The sequence below is a fragment of the Aulostomus chinensis genome, chromosome 23 (assembly GCF_037954235.1).
Source record: "Aulostomus chinensis isolate RoL2024-O1b breed Wild chromosome 23, RoL_Achi_v1.0, whole genome shotgun sequence".
NCBI classification, from domain to species: Eukaryota; Metazoa; Chordata; class Actinopteri; order Syngnathiformes; family Aulostomidae; genus Aulostomus; species Aulostomus chinensis.
Window position 1 is genome coordinate 21,122,894 of NC_141342.1, and position 14,828 is coordinate 21,137,721.

At 46.2% G+C, this 14,828-nt stretch overlaps 1 protein-coding gene across 1 annotated transcript; it reads right to left on the bottom strand.

Annotated features, from left to right (window-relative positions):
- Positions 1-6,998: 6,998 nt before the first annotated feature.
- kcnj2a (potassium inwardly rectifying channel subfamily J member 2a) lies at positions 6,999-13,599 on the bottom strand. The gene is made up of 2 exons (XM_086195194.1): positions 13,244-13,599; positions 6,999-10,476 (listed from the first exon to the last, which is right to left on the bottom strand). The coding sequence occupies exon 2, from the start codon at positions 10,260-10,262 to the stop codon at positions 8,979-8,981; it is 1,284 nt and encodes a 427-aa protein (XP_086051320.1). The 5' UTR covers positions 10,263-10,476; positions 13,244-13,599; the 3' UTR covers positions 6,999-8,978.
- Positions 13,600-14,828: the final 1,229 nt, after the last annotated feature.

Below are 14,828 nucleotides of genomic sequence, written 5' to 3' on the forward strand. Positions count from 1 at the left end.
CATGGTTTCTCCCAGCCGTAGGGTAAAGACTGCCCTCGTTTCTCTTCAGAGAGCCTCAGCCAGCATGTTGCTCTCTCGCTCTCTCTCTCTCTATAACACACACGCTTAAAGACATCCCTCCTTATCACACGGGATTCGTCTGCACCATAAAACACAGAGCTTCCTTTGACTACCACCAGTCAGTTGATTTTAGAGCTTTGTAATTCAGAGGAAACGATACCATTCGGCCACAGAGATCAGATGATGCGGCGTGACCCTGCACGTGACCCTGATGTCAGCGTGCAGCCACGCAGGAACCCGGAGATCAGCTGGCTGATTTGATTGGGCCGGTTCTCCATCGCTGTCATGCTCTATAAAAAGAACAAGTGAGGCGAGATTGAATTAACAAAATGATTCAGCCGCGTAATGAATGATGATGGTGATGGAAACACTTCCTAATTGGCAGTTACAGCGTGTGTGCGTGTGCGCGCGGGTGTGTGGTTGTGATCTGTTTGATACCATTAACCCAAAACCACCTCTGAAACATTGTCACCCTGTTGTGGTGCGCCACAAAAGACCCAATGACTCTGCTGTTACGCAGCTCGGCCACATCACTCACATTCTTGTGCTTTTTTGCCAACCTGACATTCTCGCGGGCGTTTGATAATAGGAGGATCAGAACTGGAATTTGTTGAACAAACTGGGGCGCTGTGGCTGGGAAAACTTTATTGTGGGTCCACAGAGTTTACAGAGCTGCATTGTTCTCCAGGTGAAACAACTGGATTTTTTAACACTTCAATTCCTAATTTCATCAGGTACAAAAATCATCTTTCCCTGTAAGAAACTTCTGGAGTGGAGAAGTGGGAGGAAATATTTCAGGCCCGTTTATATTCACCGGCATTTAGTGCAGTACAGGTTTGACAATAAAACACCAAAGACTGACACAATCCGCCCCTGAGAGTGGAACGTCTGTCCAGTGGCAGGCAGGCAACACACTCACCGCATGTACTCAACATGAGTGAACATCACAGTCAGCTTTGATCTCAGAACGGCACATCAAAGAGCAGTCGAGTCCTGCAGGGGAGCAACAGGAAATGCTGCTGCCAGGTGGTGCAGCAGTACCCAAATGCAGAGAACAACGAGGAGGGAGGATGCAATGAACTTTGACTGTAAATTAAAAAAAACTACAGCGGAACCAGTGAACTCAGACTGAACAAGGAGGAGGCAGGATGAGAATCTACATCTCCAAGTTCAAGTCCATGGTTCAATAGTGGAGTGCAAAAGGAGTTCAAGTACCTTGGGGTCTTGTTCACAAGTGAGGGAAAGCTGGATCGTGAGTTCGACAGGCGGACTGGTGCAGCACCTACAGTGATGCCAACACTGCATCGGTCCGTCGTTGTGAAGACGGAGCTGAGCTGAAAGGCGAAGCTCTCGATTCACCGGTTGGTTGATCTACGTTCCTCCCCTCACCTACGGTCATGAGCTCTGGGTGATGACCCAAAGGAGGAGACTACGGGTACAAGTGGCCGAAATGAGTTTCCTCCAGAGGGTGGCTGGGCTCTCCCCTAGAGACAGGGTGAGCAGCTCCACCATCCAGGAGGAGCTCAGAGGAGAGCCGCTGCTCCTCCACTTCAAGAGGAGTCAGATGAGGTCGCTCGGGCATCTGGTCAGGATGCCTTCAAGACGCCTCCCTGGGGAGGTGTTCAGGAACACGTCCAAACGGCAGGAGGCCTCGGGGAAAACCCAGGAAACATTGGAGAAACTACGTCTCTCAACTGGCCTGGGAACGCCTTGGGATCCCCCGCGAAGAGCTGGATGAAGTAGCCGGGGAGAGAGAAGTCTGGGAGAGAAGCTTAGGCTGCTGCCCTCACGACCGGACCCTGAGTGGGAAGATGGAGGGATGCATGGATGGAGGCTGGTGTGAATCAGTAGGGTGACATGAGGGTCTGACCACACATGAACTAAACACACAGCAAGATGCAGGTGAGTGACCTAAAAAAAGAAGGGAATCTGAAAAAGAAAGGCAGAAAGAAAATGTCAGAGATTCTTTTTCCTCTCACTGGAAAATGCAATATTTCAGTAACAAAGGTGAGAAACAAAATGACCTGGTGGGAGGGCGACGCCGGCTCTGGTCCATGGCTGTTTGTATCCCAACATGTTCTCCTTGCTCAGGATTTTGTGGATTTGATAGGAATTATTGTGTATTTCATGTCAAGGGTTTAACTGAGGTGGGACTGACTCTTGTGTCCTGAGGTCTTGCAGGACTCATCATGAATCAGTGGACTGGCAGCTTTGACAAGGTTTCTCTCCGTCCATCAGCGATGAGGTGAATCTCTCCTGCCTACGACTCAGAGGTAAATGAGGGAAAGCTCATCTGTCAAACAGTGAAGCCGTCCTGCCAGGCTCAGGCTGCTGGACCCAACATGACCCGGCCCCCCGTAACCCCAGAGCGCCCCACTAACCTCGCCTAACTCAGCTGCTGGAACAGTCAAGATTAGACTGCATGTGCCGGGTCAGGAGCAGGTCTAATCTTGGCTGCAGTAAGCAAAACAGACGCGACCTCCAGCTCCAAACGTCTCCAAACTATGAGAGGTATTCACTCAAGTTAGAGCTGAGGTTGAGGGCTGTTTGGTTTATGAGCTGGTGGGATTAGAACAGACACAAACAGAGGATCTGTGACCTTCTGACATTCAGGATCCAAAGAAAAACCTGTTATTGTTATCTGCAAGTTATTAGTATTTTCTGAAATAGCTGTGTTCAGTAAATTACCACGAATGTCTGTGAATGTCTTGTTTTGATCGACAGTCTGAATCTGAAGATGTTCTGTTGACAATGATGTGAAACATGCTGGAACCAGATGGAGTGATTTATAGACGATATTGTTTTTTTTCCCTCTGCAGTATAAAATTGTTGGTTGGCTCAAAAGAACAATACCAAAACAATACTCCCCACACCTTTTTTTTTTGCCCTGCAAATTGACGATTATGCTTTCATTTTTTATCCCAAATCAAAGTGTTTGTGGATTATTAATCATGTGGCTGGATTAAAAAGATGTGGATTATACTGGATGATGCCTTCAGAGTTGACGAACAGATGTTTTTGGGTGGGTTATCTGTCGTTAACGCCGTTAGCTTCAAGCTAAATACATGTGGCTGGTGCTTTCTGCATTCTGGAGTCACTGAGAGGGGATGCAGGAGGGGAAAACCTCTTTGTGAGCTTTCTTTTAAAGTTTCATTGGTCTCTACATTCTAAGCTTCCTGTCAATGTAGCTGAAGGGAATTCAGCTGCCAGCAAAGCGAGGAGGCCTCCGCAGGTCAGCACGATTGAGACGGACGACCGCTCCAGCAAATGAAAACAATGAGAAGAAAATCGCAGCGACTGCAAAGGAGAGAACGTGATTATGTGATGGCAGAGGTTTCGTCTCTGACAGTGACAGTGTTTGGCGTCACGTCAAAGATGAGTCAACAGCAGCTGGCAGGGCTTCAAAGTAAAACTCCAGTGAGAGCCAGCGAGACATCAGAAGTCAGAGGCTCGGAAAATTCCACCATCCTGCGAGGATTCACCAGCTGCACTGTTATTGGGGCGCGAGCACCGACTGATGCGAAGGCCCTGAAATGCAAGAAGTTATTATTCTCAGGATCAATGAATCATCTTCTTGAGGGCAGAGGAATGCTGTCAATGTCTCATGAAACCCTGCCCATCATGAAGCGTCCACCAAGTTTGATGAAAAATGACATGTCCCACGAGTGTCGTGCATGCGTGTGCGAACATGGTTGCTTCATACACAATCATCAGGTTTCACCTCCCTCCTCCAAAGTGCCACATACCCCGACTCACGCGGTGCCACTCATCGCTAGTTCTTGTTTAAAGGACCACACGTGTCGCTGCAGTTGAACTGGCACTCGTGACAGAGAAACACTTTAACTGTCATTAAACTTCCTTGGAGGAAAATAAAAGTTTTGTGATTATTGTTCATGTTTGTCAAGAGGAACAGTTTCATATTTTCCTCTCCACTCAGCTGTCAACTCAATCATGAGTGTGTTGCACCCCAGTGGCCCTCCTATCAACTGCTCCCTCCACCTCTGGATCCGGTTTTTCTCCCTGTAATTGAGGTGACTGACTTCTGGCCAGAATTACTGCAGCCACTAGATGGCATCTGTCAAAAAATACGTGGTCATAGATTTTTTTTTCCTCCCCAAAATTAAAAGAAACAAATTAATAAATTAAAAAAACATCTGACTTTGATCTGATTTTAAAAAAAATTTAATTCACACAAGCAATTATTTTCTGCTTTTATGTTGCCGCATCTGTGTCGCACCAGCGGTGTGATTCAAACTCCACTTTGCCCTCGTTGGCTCCCTTTGTCCCCCGACCAGTTCTGATCATATCTGGGTTCCCGTTATTATTCCGCTCTGGCTCCTATTGTCGTTTAAATTTTTGTACAAGAAGGAGGAAGCTGGATTTTATAATTGGCACTGAAAATGTCGTCTTGAACATGATGATATTGGGGCAGAGGTCTTGACTGGTGGGCGAGGGTCTCGGGTTGAGTCTGGCCAGGCAGGGGTCCGTGTGAAGCAGGAAGACTTTGCTTCGGCTGAAGACAAAACACAGCGAGGATCACAGGTCTGAGTCCGTTTGAACGTCGGGTTCCCAGAAGCTTCGATAAAAGCCGGCGGTTCCGGTTATAGTTGAGGAGCTCACGTTGTGTTTGTGTTGCAGCTCTGAACTTTTGTGTTGCTTCCAGATTGTGGCTCAGGACAAGACTCCATTGGTTGATATATCATAAATAAATAGCACTAAAGTGTTACTTGATATCTCGGGGGTTTACCCAGGAATAATGGTGAGGCCAGCATTTACCTCAGGCTGTTTACGCCGCTGATATACAGCGTTATTGTTCTCATAAACAGGCAGCTTTCACAATAGAAGCACAGACGTTCACCTACAGCAGTAAGAGCTGCCACTCTGCAGCTCAACAATATGCCACTATTCTTCCTATCGCACAGGAAGTAACCTCAATGTGGCTTTCCTGTTCACAACATTAAATTAATAATTCAATAAATAAACGCAATATGAATTGGTGTGACCGGAAAGGAGCGTCGTACTTTCCCACCAGAGTCTCCCTGCAGGGAGAAATCGGTGCCGCTGTCAGGAAAGAAAAACAGTGAAACAATACCCCTGTCACCTTCTGTCCGTGACTTCCAGAGATGAACTCGTGTCTTTGGTGTTGAATTCTTCTGTTCTTGCGGTTTAATCTTACAGCCACTTGTTAGAATCAGGATATTTGTTTCATACTTCCTCCATGAGCCACGATATGACTCATTTTCTCTCCCCTTCCCTTTCAGAATGACAGGGATGAATCAGATGCTGAAGCTGCTTAATGTCAGCTGAACACACACACACACACACACACATGCATCCCATTCAATCTCTGGTCTTTGGTGTCAGTCCTCCTTGATTGTAAACTCAGGAATTTTCCATCATGTTGGCGTCCAGTTTTGGTCGGTGGATGAGTTCCTCTGTGGAGAAGATGAAATGTTTCCTCTCTGCCTTCTAGGAACTCATCACCGAGCAAAGACGACACCAGGAAACATTCACAATCGTTCTGGATGCTTTTTTTGATGGAGGTGGCAAGTAAAACAGCACAAATACTTTGGTATCGCATGCAAGTTTTCTTTGTTGTCAAACTAGAAAACTACAGGAACAAATAATTTGTACTTTTCTACTCAGCACCTCTGTCAATATTTTTTTGCTTTTGCTGTAATTTTGCTCAGTTCTTTGCCCAGCATGACTCAGGAGGAGCAGAGAGGTCATGTCATGATGGGAGGTTCAATCCCGGAGGTTCAGAGCCTGTTTTGAAGTGTCCGTGAGCAGGACATTGAACCCCTAATGGTAGGCCGGAGTCTGACATGGCAGCCTCCGCCATCATTGGGGGCTTTGAAGAGATCCTTCACCCAAATAGAGTATTTTGCCTTTCAAGTTCTCAAAAATAGGTGTCTTTAAGCTCATGAAGAAGTGGTTTTCCCTCCTGCATCACTTCTTTGAGACTCAAGAATGCAGAAAGAACCAGCCTTGAATATTTAGCTTGAAGCTAACGGAGACTGACAGCTTACAACAACGGCACATTCGTCCATCCACGTCCTCCGTGCTAAAGACGTGGTCTGCGTTCCGGAGATGTTCCTGTTGTTAGAAGTTGGTGGAGAGCCAAACATACGTAGCTGGATCTTCCTGCATTCTGGACTTGTAATGCAGGAGAAATAAAATGAAGACATAAATGAACTTGAAAATAGAAGTGTCAGTTTAAACAATTGTGTACCATCTGCTGGTAAAAAAAGTTCCACTTCCAGCCTCTTGAAGATGAGTAGTTCCGTTCTGGGGGAACAAATGTTCCTGTGAGTGTGTTTGAAGGCACAATGACACTTTCTGGATGAAGTACAACTTTACATCATAGAAAATCAAATCATTTACAGTTAAACACACACAGCAGGTTATCATGTGATCAAAATGTGACAGGCAATTTCATAACATTTCTAAAGTAGGACTTCCCAAAGGCACCGGCACCTCTGGAGACGCTTCAAGGATACAAGTGTAATATTATAGTCGTTCAAAACACCTCACTCTCTAAAATTCACCGAAGCAGATTCACAACCATGAAATCCTAACGATTGTAAAAAAAAAAATGCAGGTTTGAAAGCGTTATTATTGAGATATTTTGGCAAATTCGGTTCTGGAATCTAAAATAAGAAATCGCCAGCTGTTCACACTGGCTTTGACTCGACGCCTTGATCTCTACTTCATGGTCTCAGAGGTTGGTTCATTTCAAATGGAGAAAAAATATCTTTGATTGACACGTTAAGATGCAACACTAAATTACGTTTAAAGTTTAAAGCATTTTTCAATCTTTGAAGATGATTAGGAGGTTCAATATAAGAGTTTGTTCTTATTTAAAGTGCATTTTATGGCAATGAAAACTTGACCAACTTCCTGTAACTGCAAAGAGTTTCTCACAAGACTGATTCTGATTGTCCACTGACATTTTATTGAAAAACAATATAATATGTACATTAATAATAATATTATTAATAATAATAATAATAACAATAAAAATCTGTACATTCCATGGTTTTGCAGTACATTTGGAAGACTGATACAAAACAACTGAAACAGGAGGGAGGTATTTACACATGTAAAGGCCTTTTGTCATGTTTTTCATGTGGAGGATTTCAATCGATGCTTGTGCCTTCATATGCCGGGGTTACAGTACATCTGAACTTATTCAAATCTTACATTCTCGAGAGAAACAAAAGCAGTAGAACGGAGAGTGAAAACCCAAGTACAGTTGATATTGGAGTCGGTTTGTCTGAACATCAGAAAAGAGGCGCTGAAAATCCTTGAACCTTCGATCACAACTGTATCAGACTCAGATATTAGAGAGGCGTTTTCCATGTGAAGAAGTTCCTGTATCGCATACGACAGTGAGCTTCAAAGGAACACACCAACTTTGAGAGGCGTCTCTAAATTGTCCATCATCCCCACAGCCCGACCAGACGGACAGCCCTCTCTCCTCTGTGTGTGCATGAGGGGGCCAGAAACTGACTGCTAGTTAGCTTAGCACAACGACTGGGGTGGGTGGGTGTTAGCATACCTCTGTCAAAAGTCATCAAACAGATCGGGCTCAGGATGTTGGCAGACTTGTACGAGAGGATGAGGAGGATTACTTCTAGACAAACAAAAATCCTGAGCTTTTGACAGAGTGATGCTAAAACATCCTATCCACTCCCATTCATTGTGCTAAGCTAACTAGCGTGGGTCTCAGCTCCCTAATGCTGCACAGAGGAGAGAAGGGCCTCTATCTTCTTGTCTGGCTCCGGGAACAATGGACGATCCGTTTTCTCAAAAAGGTGGTGTACTTTGGCTTTAAAAAAACAAACTCTTTCGTTAAGATGCCACCTAAAGTCCTCCAAATGTCAGTTGCTATTAGCTGGATAGTCCAGCAAACCCTAGCGATGATTCTGGTTCACTCTCCGCTACAGTAAAGCTGCTGCCACTTCTTCTTTCATTCGTTTTGGTGTTCCAGATTAAGGCTTGATGAAGTGGCTCAAGATAAAAATAATCAACAAAACAAACTGTACACACATTCTTGAAAACAAACCTTATTAAAACTCTCTGTACCAAATCTAATCAGGTGTTGTTTTTAAGAAACACATAACTATGATAGTAATACTCTTTGGCTTTTTTTTTTTTTGAAATCAACCGTTAAAAAAAGAAGAGGAAAAAAAAAAGAAGCAACATCATAGCAGCACTTTTAAGAACATTCAGATTCTCATATTACCCCGCCTCAGTTTAAATTAAATTCAGTTAGATGCTGTTAATACTACCCTGCTTGACTCCCTTGACATGAGCGGGCATGTTTCTATCCTTCTGACCAGCAATGGACGCTCTCACTTGTACTGGTTGTACTGGTTGCTGAAGTTATTTTACCAGTTGTAATGTCTGCACTGAGACCCGCTCATGAACAAATCTAGTTGTACCTTCTTTGTTCTGCACATCGTCTACTCTTTGGTTCCAACCATGAAAGCACACACTGGCTTCCACTGTTCTAGCAGCACTTGAGGACATGTTCTCAGGAGTGTGAGAATAACCACGCCATCTACCCGGGAGCGTCTTGCTGGACAGAGAAACAGAGACATGCCTGCAAAATTCAAGTCATCTCGTCAACCTCCCTCCTCGCTCGCCTTGCAGACGCTGAGCGCACATTCTTGGGGACTTCATGGAGAATTCTTCCTGCAATATGCACGTGGTTCGTAGTGCTGTGTTTTGTCATACTGTATGTAGTCGAAGCTCTAAAGACTTTTACATACAAAGTCCTAACCCTCGCCGCTTGCCACAGCAGTACCGTTCGGCTCGCCCTCTGCCCAAGACCCAGCTCGGCTCGTTGTGCCTTTCAGAGCAGAGAGGTGATCTGAATCAAATCTCTCATGTGAGGTCTGACGTCGCAACAGTCATATTTCGGACTCTCGTCTCAGAGGCCGCGGCTCTAGTGGCACCGTGGCTTGGCTTTGTTCCGTTTCTGAGATGTTGTCTGTCTGGGTGCCGTCAGGCCCCACGCTGCCGCCGTTCCCCTCGTCTGTGTCCTCTTTGTTGTCGAGCGCCATCTCGTTTTCGTAGCAGAAGGAGTTGGAGTTTGAGAGGATGTATTTTTTCTCTGCAAGGTCTCTGGCGCTGCACAACGGGGTGCTCGGCACCTCGTAAGTCTTATGGAAACAGGAATAGTCCACCTTGTAGTAGTTCTTCTCCTCGAAAAGCACCGGCTCGAAGCGATGGCCCCAGAGGATCTCATTGGCAACATAGGAGCTACGGCACTGCGTGGTCATGGCAGTGGCCTCGACCATGCCCTCCAGGATAACCACGATTTCAAACTCAGAGTTCTCCAAGTCCTGCTTGCTCATGTTGTAGAAGGGGCTTTCCTCATCGATCTCATGGACGATGGTGATGGGTGAGACCAGGAAGATGCGGTCGACTCCGCTGTCAAAGCCCACATCTATGTCCGTCTGGTCGAGGGGGATGTATTCTCCCTCTGCCGTGGTTCTGGACTTCAGAAGCTGCGCTCGAACATGTGCTTCAACCAGGTGGCTCTTCCGTAAATTGCCCACACGCCACATGAGGCAGAGCTTGTTGTCCCTCATGGCCACTGTGGCATTATGACTGAAAACCAAAGTTTCATTCCTCTTCTTGGGCTTTGCCATCTTTGCCATGACAGCACCAATGATGAAGGCATCGATTATACAACCCACAATGCTTTGGAAAACCACCATGAAGACAGCAACAGGACACTCGTCCGTCACGTATCTGAAGCCGTAGCCGATAGTTGTTTGAGTCTCGATGGAGAACAGGAAAGCAGCGGTGAAGCTGCTCACGTTGGAGACGCACTTCTGGGGGTTATTCTCCAAGTCACCGTGGAAGATGGCCACAAGCCAGAAGATGCAGCCGAAGAAGAGCCACGACAGGAGGAAGGCGAGGCAGAAGATGAGGAGCATCCACCTCCAGCGGATGTCCACGCAGGTGGTGAAGATGTCAGCCAGGTACCGCTGACCTTTTTCGCTAACGTTGATAAACTGCACGTTGCAGTGACCGTCTTTCTTTACAAATCTGCTCTGCGACTGGTGCCTTGTGTGCACCTTGCTCTTGCCGTTGCCATAGCCGTTGGGTACTGCCATAGTGGCAAGCTTCATGCCGTCCTCCTCTGATGACACAATGCTGTAGCGGCTGGCTCGCACGCTTCCCATCACCTCTGTCTGGGAGGGCTGAGCTGCTTCTGCTTTTGAAAACAGTCTAAGTTTCTGGAAGAAGCGTTGGAGAAACAGTTTTGAAACGCTTTGGGGAACCAACTCAAACAGGAAATGGTGACTAAACGAGGCCGGCTTCGGGCCTCGAAATGGACTGAGGAGGATGAAGCTGTCACTCCTCTTTCAGCTGGTGAATGGAGCTCGTCAGGGTCATCTACAACGAGAACACACAGGAAGAAAATGACAGATAAATAAAGATGAAAATACAAAATTGTGTTCAAGGCAAATAATGACAGGCCCAGTGTTTACGTCTGGTTGAATGTAGTTTATGTCGAGCACGGCTGATGGCGGCCATTCTCAACAGCACTTCCTCAAGGAGCACCGCGGTGCGCAGCTAATGTGGCGAGTCTTTTTCTGGATGCGTCAAGCATCACAAAGCAGATTGAGGAAAACAGGAAGTCCCCACATGAATGGCAAAGGGAATCAGGTCGGTTTTCAAAAATGAAACACCGTGTACAAACTCACGATCACAAAGAACAGGCGGAGAAGGACACCATATCACGCAAAATGTGAAACACACAGACCAAGGGACGGCTACAAACTCAACCAGGCAAAACGAGACTACAGCCGACACGTGAACATGGAGACGACCGCAGTCGGTAACCAGGATGCTGCTACCGTGAATTTCAGGTCAATCACATCAACAATGCAAAATACCAGTGACAGCTGATGCTGGTATTTTGTTGGTTTGCTGACGAAGTAAAAACTAACATCCTTCAATCGTCTTTTGATGTTTTGTTGGTTTGAAATCTGATGTCAAATTTTAATATCACTGACATTCATTATGATGATGATGATGATTCTTCATTATTTCACTACAATTGAATGTCTGGATGAAGGTTGCACTGATTTATGGGGTTGAGGGAAAGAATGAAAGGAAATAGTTGGATAATTTGACTCAATGCTAATTCAGTCTTATTGGATGGAGATGTTATTAGACAACGCAGGTTTACACAGGAATTATTTGTATTTTGAGCTCTTTTGTATCTTGTGAGTAAAAATCATGCATCCTAAAACATCCAGTGAGTCCATGTGGTCTTTCTAACAGGGAAAAAACTTCCTCAAGGACGACTGTTGTTGTTTTATAATTCCTTATTTGAATAAAGATTACATTGAAGAAAAGCACACTTTTTAATTTTGCTGCCATAAACATTGTTAAATATATCAAAAACGAATGATCATTCAGTCAAATGGAGTTCATTAGGTTCTTCCTCCTTTTCCCATTCCTAACCTAAGCAACATTTCCAAGCGTGCATCCTGATGTTAGATTCTGGATCCTGCGAGATCACGCTGGCATTTTCACCCGACAGCCAAGTTGGATTGCTTTATATTTGATGTTGGTCTTTTTTGGATCAACAAACATGATGTATTTCCTGTTTGTAAATCAGCTTTCGTACCGTATGAGCGCCGTGATGATACGGCGGGTCAGAAGTGATCACGTCATCACTCGTCCTGCAGCCTGAGAAAAAGCATCAGGAACCCGAGAGCTGGAAAATCTCATCCCCCCGTGCCAACAATACTTCATCCAGTTATGACGAACCCCACTGATATTTCAGCATGATATAACCTCACTGAGAGAGGCCACACACTGATTGCTCTCAGGTCCCTTTATTGGTCATTTACAAAGTGGACTGGTTTTTCTTGGCTGCCCCCCGCTGACCCGATCTGTTCTTGCGGGGTTGTGGGTCTCAGCATTTCTACCGGATCCCATGAACTGCTGCTTTGGCACTGCAACACTTCAGACCGAGGAACCTCAGAGATAATTCTCATTTCTGCCATCGCTGGAAAGCCAAACCAAAGCTGCGGATTGTTCATCACTTGCTCAGTGGTGCGGTATTGATGCACATTTTCACGAGCAATGCCTCTAAAACCACAACACATGGGATGCGTCTGTTGTCAGCGCCCACCTTCCATGAACTTTTAGCAGCACTTCTGCCACCACAGCAGCAGCAGCAGCAGCACGTTTCCTGACGTCTTGGCACCACCACAGCTGCTTGTAAGGCAGTTTTCGTGAAGTGGATGTTTATTTCATGGAAGCTTCGTGCAGCTTGTTGACTCTCCGAGCCCTCGAGGACTTCTCTCTGCTGCAATAATGGCCGTCCTGTGAGGATTCATCCAGCACAACTCAAACACCTCATCATTAGTTCTGGCTGTCCTGGTAACACCATCGAAGTCGACCTGCTGAGGCTTCACTGTGCTCCCTCTGTCTTTTTTTATTTTTTTTCTCTCAGGCATGCGATTTAAGGAAAGAGGGTATTGAAAAGTTGAAAAAGAAGAGCCATTCAGTGTCAGGGTCATATGACACGTCTGCAGCCATTTGCATCAGCCACTTTGACTCAATTAGTCTGCTTCCACAGGTCACTCAGTTTTTACCCGACGGGCTGCTGCCAGTGTTTGATCCAGACTCTCCGGTGCTGCGGAGGATGCTGGAGCCTCAGATGATGTGGAAACAAATAAGGCAGCACATGTTGGTCCTGGTGCCAAAGCAAGAGAAATAAATACTGAATAGCATACTAATAACAAGTGTGTGTGTGCGTGCGTGTGTGCATAACTGCACTCAGAATGCACCAAATGCCAGCGACAAATGTTAACAGGTGCTGGGGAAAAGAAACTGACTTCTGATGCAATCTCTCTCTCTCTCTCTCACACACACACACACACACACACAGACCCACACACACACACACAGACCCATACGCTTCTAATTTAACTCATCACTAAACCCTCATTTGATCTTAAAACGCGAAGGTGAAGACACAACGCGGACCGACACGGTGAAAAAAAACTTTTGGCGCGTTATCTCGTGCGTAAACGTCAGAAAGTGCGCGCGTCACCGAACACCAGACCGCTCGAATTGAACCGAAACCCGTTCAGGGGCTCCAACGCATCACATCAACAATGGAGGCAAAAGTTGCATCTACCTGTCGCTCATGTGTGTGAACCGGCTCCCGGTCAGCTTCCTGAAATATAATCCAGACGAGTTCGGCCTCCGGTCCCCTCGTTTCCACGTCTCGGTTATTTAGTTTGGCCGAACAAGCTCAAGTGTGAAACTCCACTCATGTCTCTGGAGGACCGACTCTCTCTCTCTCTCTCTCTCTCTCTCTCTGTCACTCTCTCTCGTTCTCTCTCTTTCTCTCTCGATAATGTGCTCCTCCGTGAGTTCCACCAAAGCGTTTTAAACAGCACGCACCGGCACGGCCCGCCCCCGCGCTCCACGCCCCGCCAATGGAGAGCGCGGCCCCGGCGCAATTAGACTTCAGTGTTTTTATGTCGTTTGTGTGTGTGTTTGACAGAAGACGCGGACATGGAAGTAATAGAGAGCCGCTCGACACTAACTGTTACATCTCCAGCCAGGAGGGAGGTCACGAGGGTGAAGATCCCGGCTTCCCCTGCGCTCTCCTACACATGCGGGGCTGTGAGGGGAATCAACCTTTCACAATAAAAAACTAAGTTCTATTTATTTGCTTTTCACAATAAACAGCCATTAATTCTGAGAACATAAAGAGAGTAAAGCAAAAAACAAAACAAAAAAGTAGATGTAAATGTGTGCATGACAAGACACAAATTACATTTTAAAAGGTAAATTTAAAAAAAAAAAAAAGTCAAACAGGCCAGAACCTTGTGTTTGTCCTGAGTCTCAGCAGGAGTCTCAGCTGCTGACACAGAAGACAAGAGAGAGTTTTGAAGAGGACAAACATCAGCAACATGTCTGACATGTTGGAGCAGCAGCTCACACGCGGATGCAACCACCAAGCAAAGCCCACTGGTGCCCAGCGCTGGCGCTCAGGTAGAAGCCCGCTCTGCTGCAGAGGCTACGACAGTCATATGTGTGCAGCCCATCATTTCTCTGATTGTTTTCATGGTCTTATTTTTAATGAAGGTACGGAAAATGTGTTCTGCTGGAAAGAATCGCTCACTCAATAAAGGCCGACATGCCTGTTTTATGATATGACTGTCTTTCTCCGCTCGGCTATCGAGTTGCCTCAGATGTTTAGACTCTGCATCTGCTGCCCTGCGATTTCAGGTCAGACAGCAACTGCCGCGGTCTTCAAGCTTAATGACTCTTCCTGCTCGCTAATTCCTGATACACTTGAACCGGCAGCTACCTACTCGTGGAAAGGCTTCTTTCCCTTCCTTATTTTTAGTCCAGGCTATTTATAGCAGCTCATATATTTAGCTCAAACCACCTGTGTGAGTCGTGTTGTGTGTGTGTGTGTGTGTGTGTGTGTGTGTGTGTGTGTGTGTGTGTGTGTGTGTGTGTGTGTTTGCTTTCCATGCCCAATTTCCAGCAATAAAGAGAGCGATGCATGCAGCAGCCCGGCGTTGCCTTCAAGTGCACCACCAGGTGGAGACGGGAGTCACAACCAGAGACGTTGCCACACACAGAGGCGGTGACAGGAGTAAGAAGCAGCAACAGCACGGAGGAGGAGCTGACAGCACGTCACCATGGCAACAGATGAGCGCCTAGACGCTTGACAGTGATAAAGATGCAAGATTTTTACTCCT

Excerpts from the sequence above, each read along its gene's own strand:
- kcnj2a (XM_086195194.1), bottom strand. The coding sequence starts at position 10,262 with ATGGGAAGCGTGCGAGCCAGCCGCTACAGCATTGTGTCATCAGAGGAG.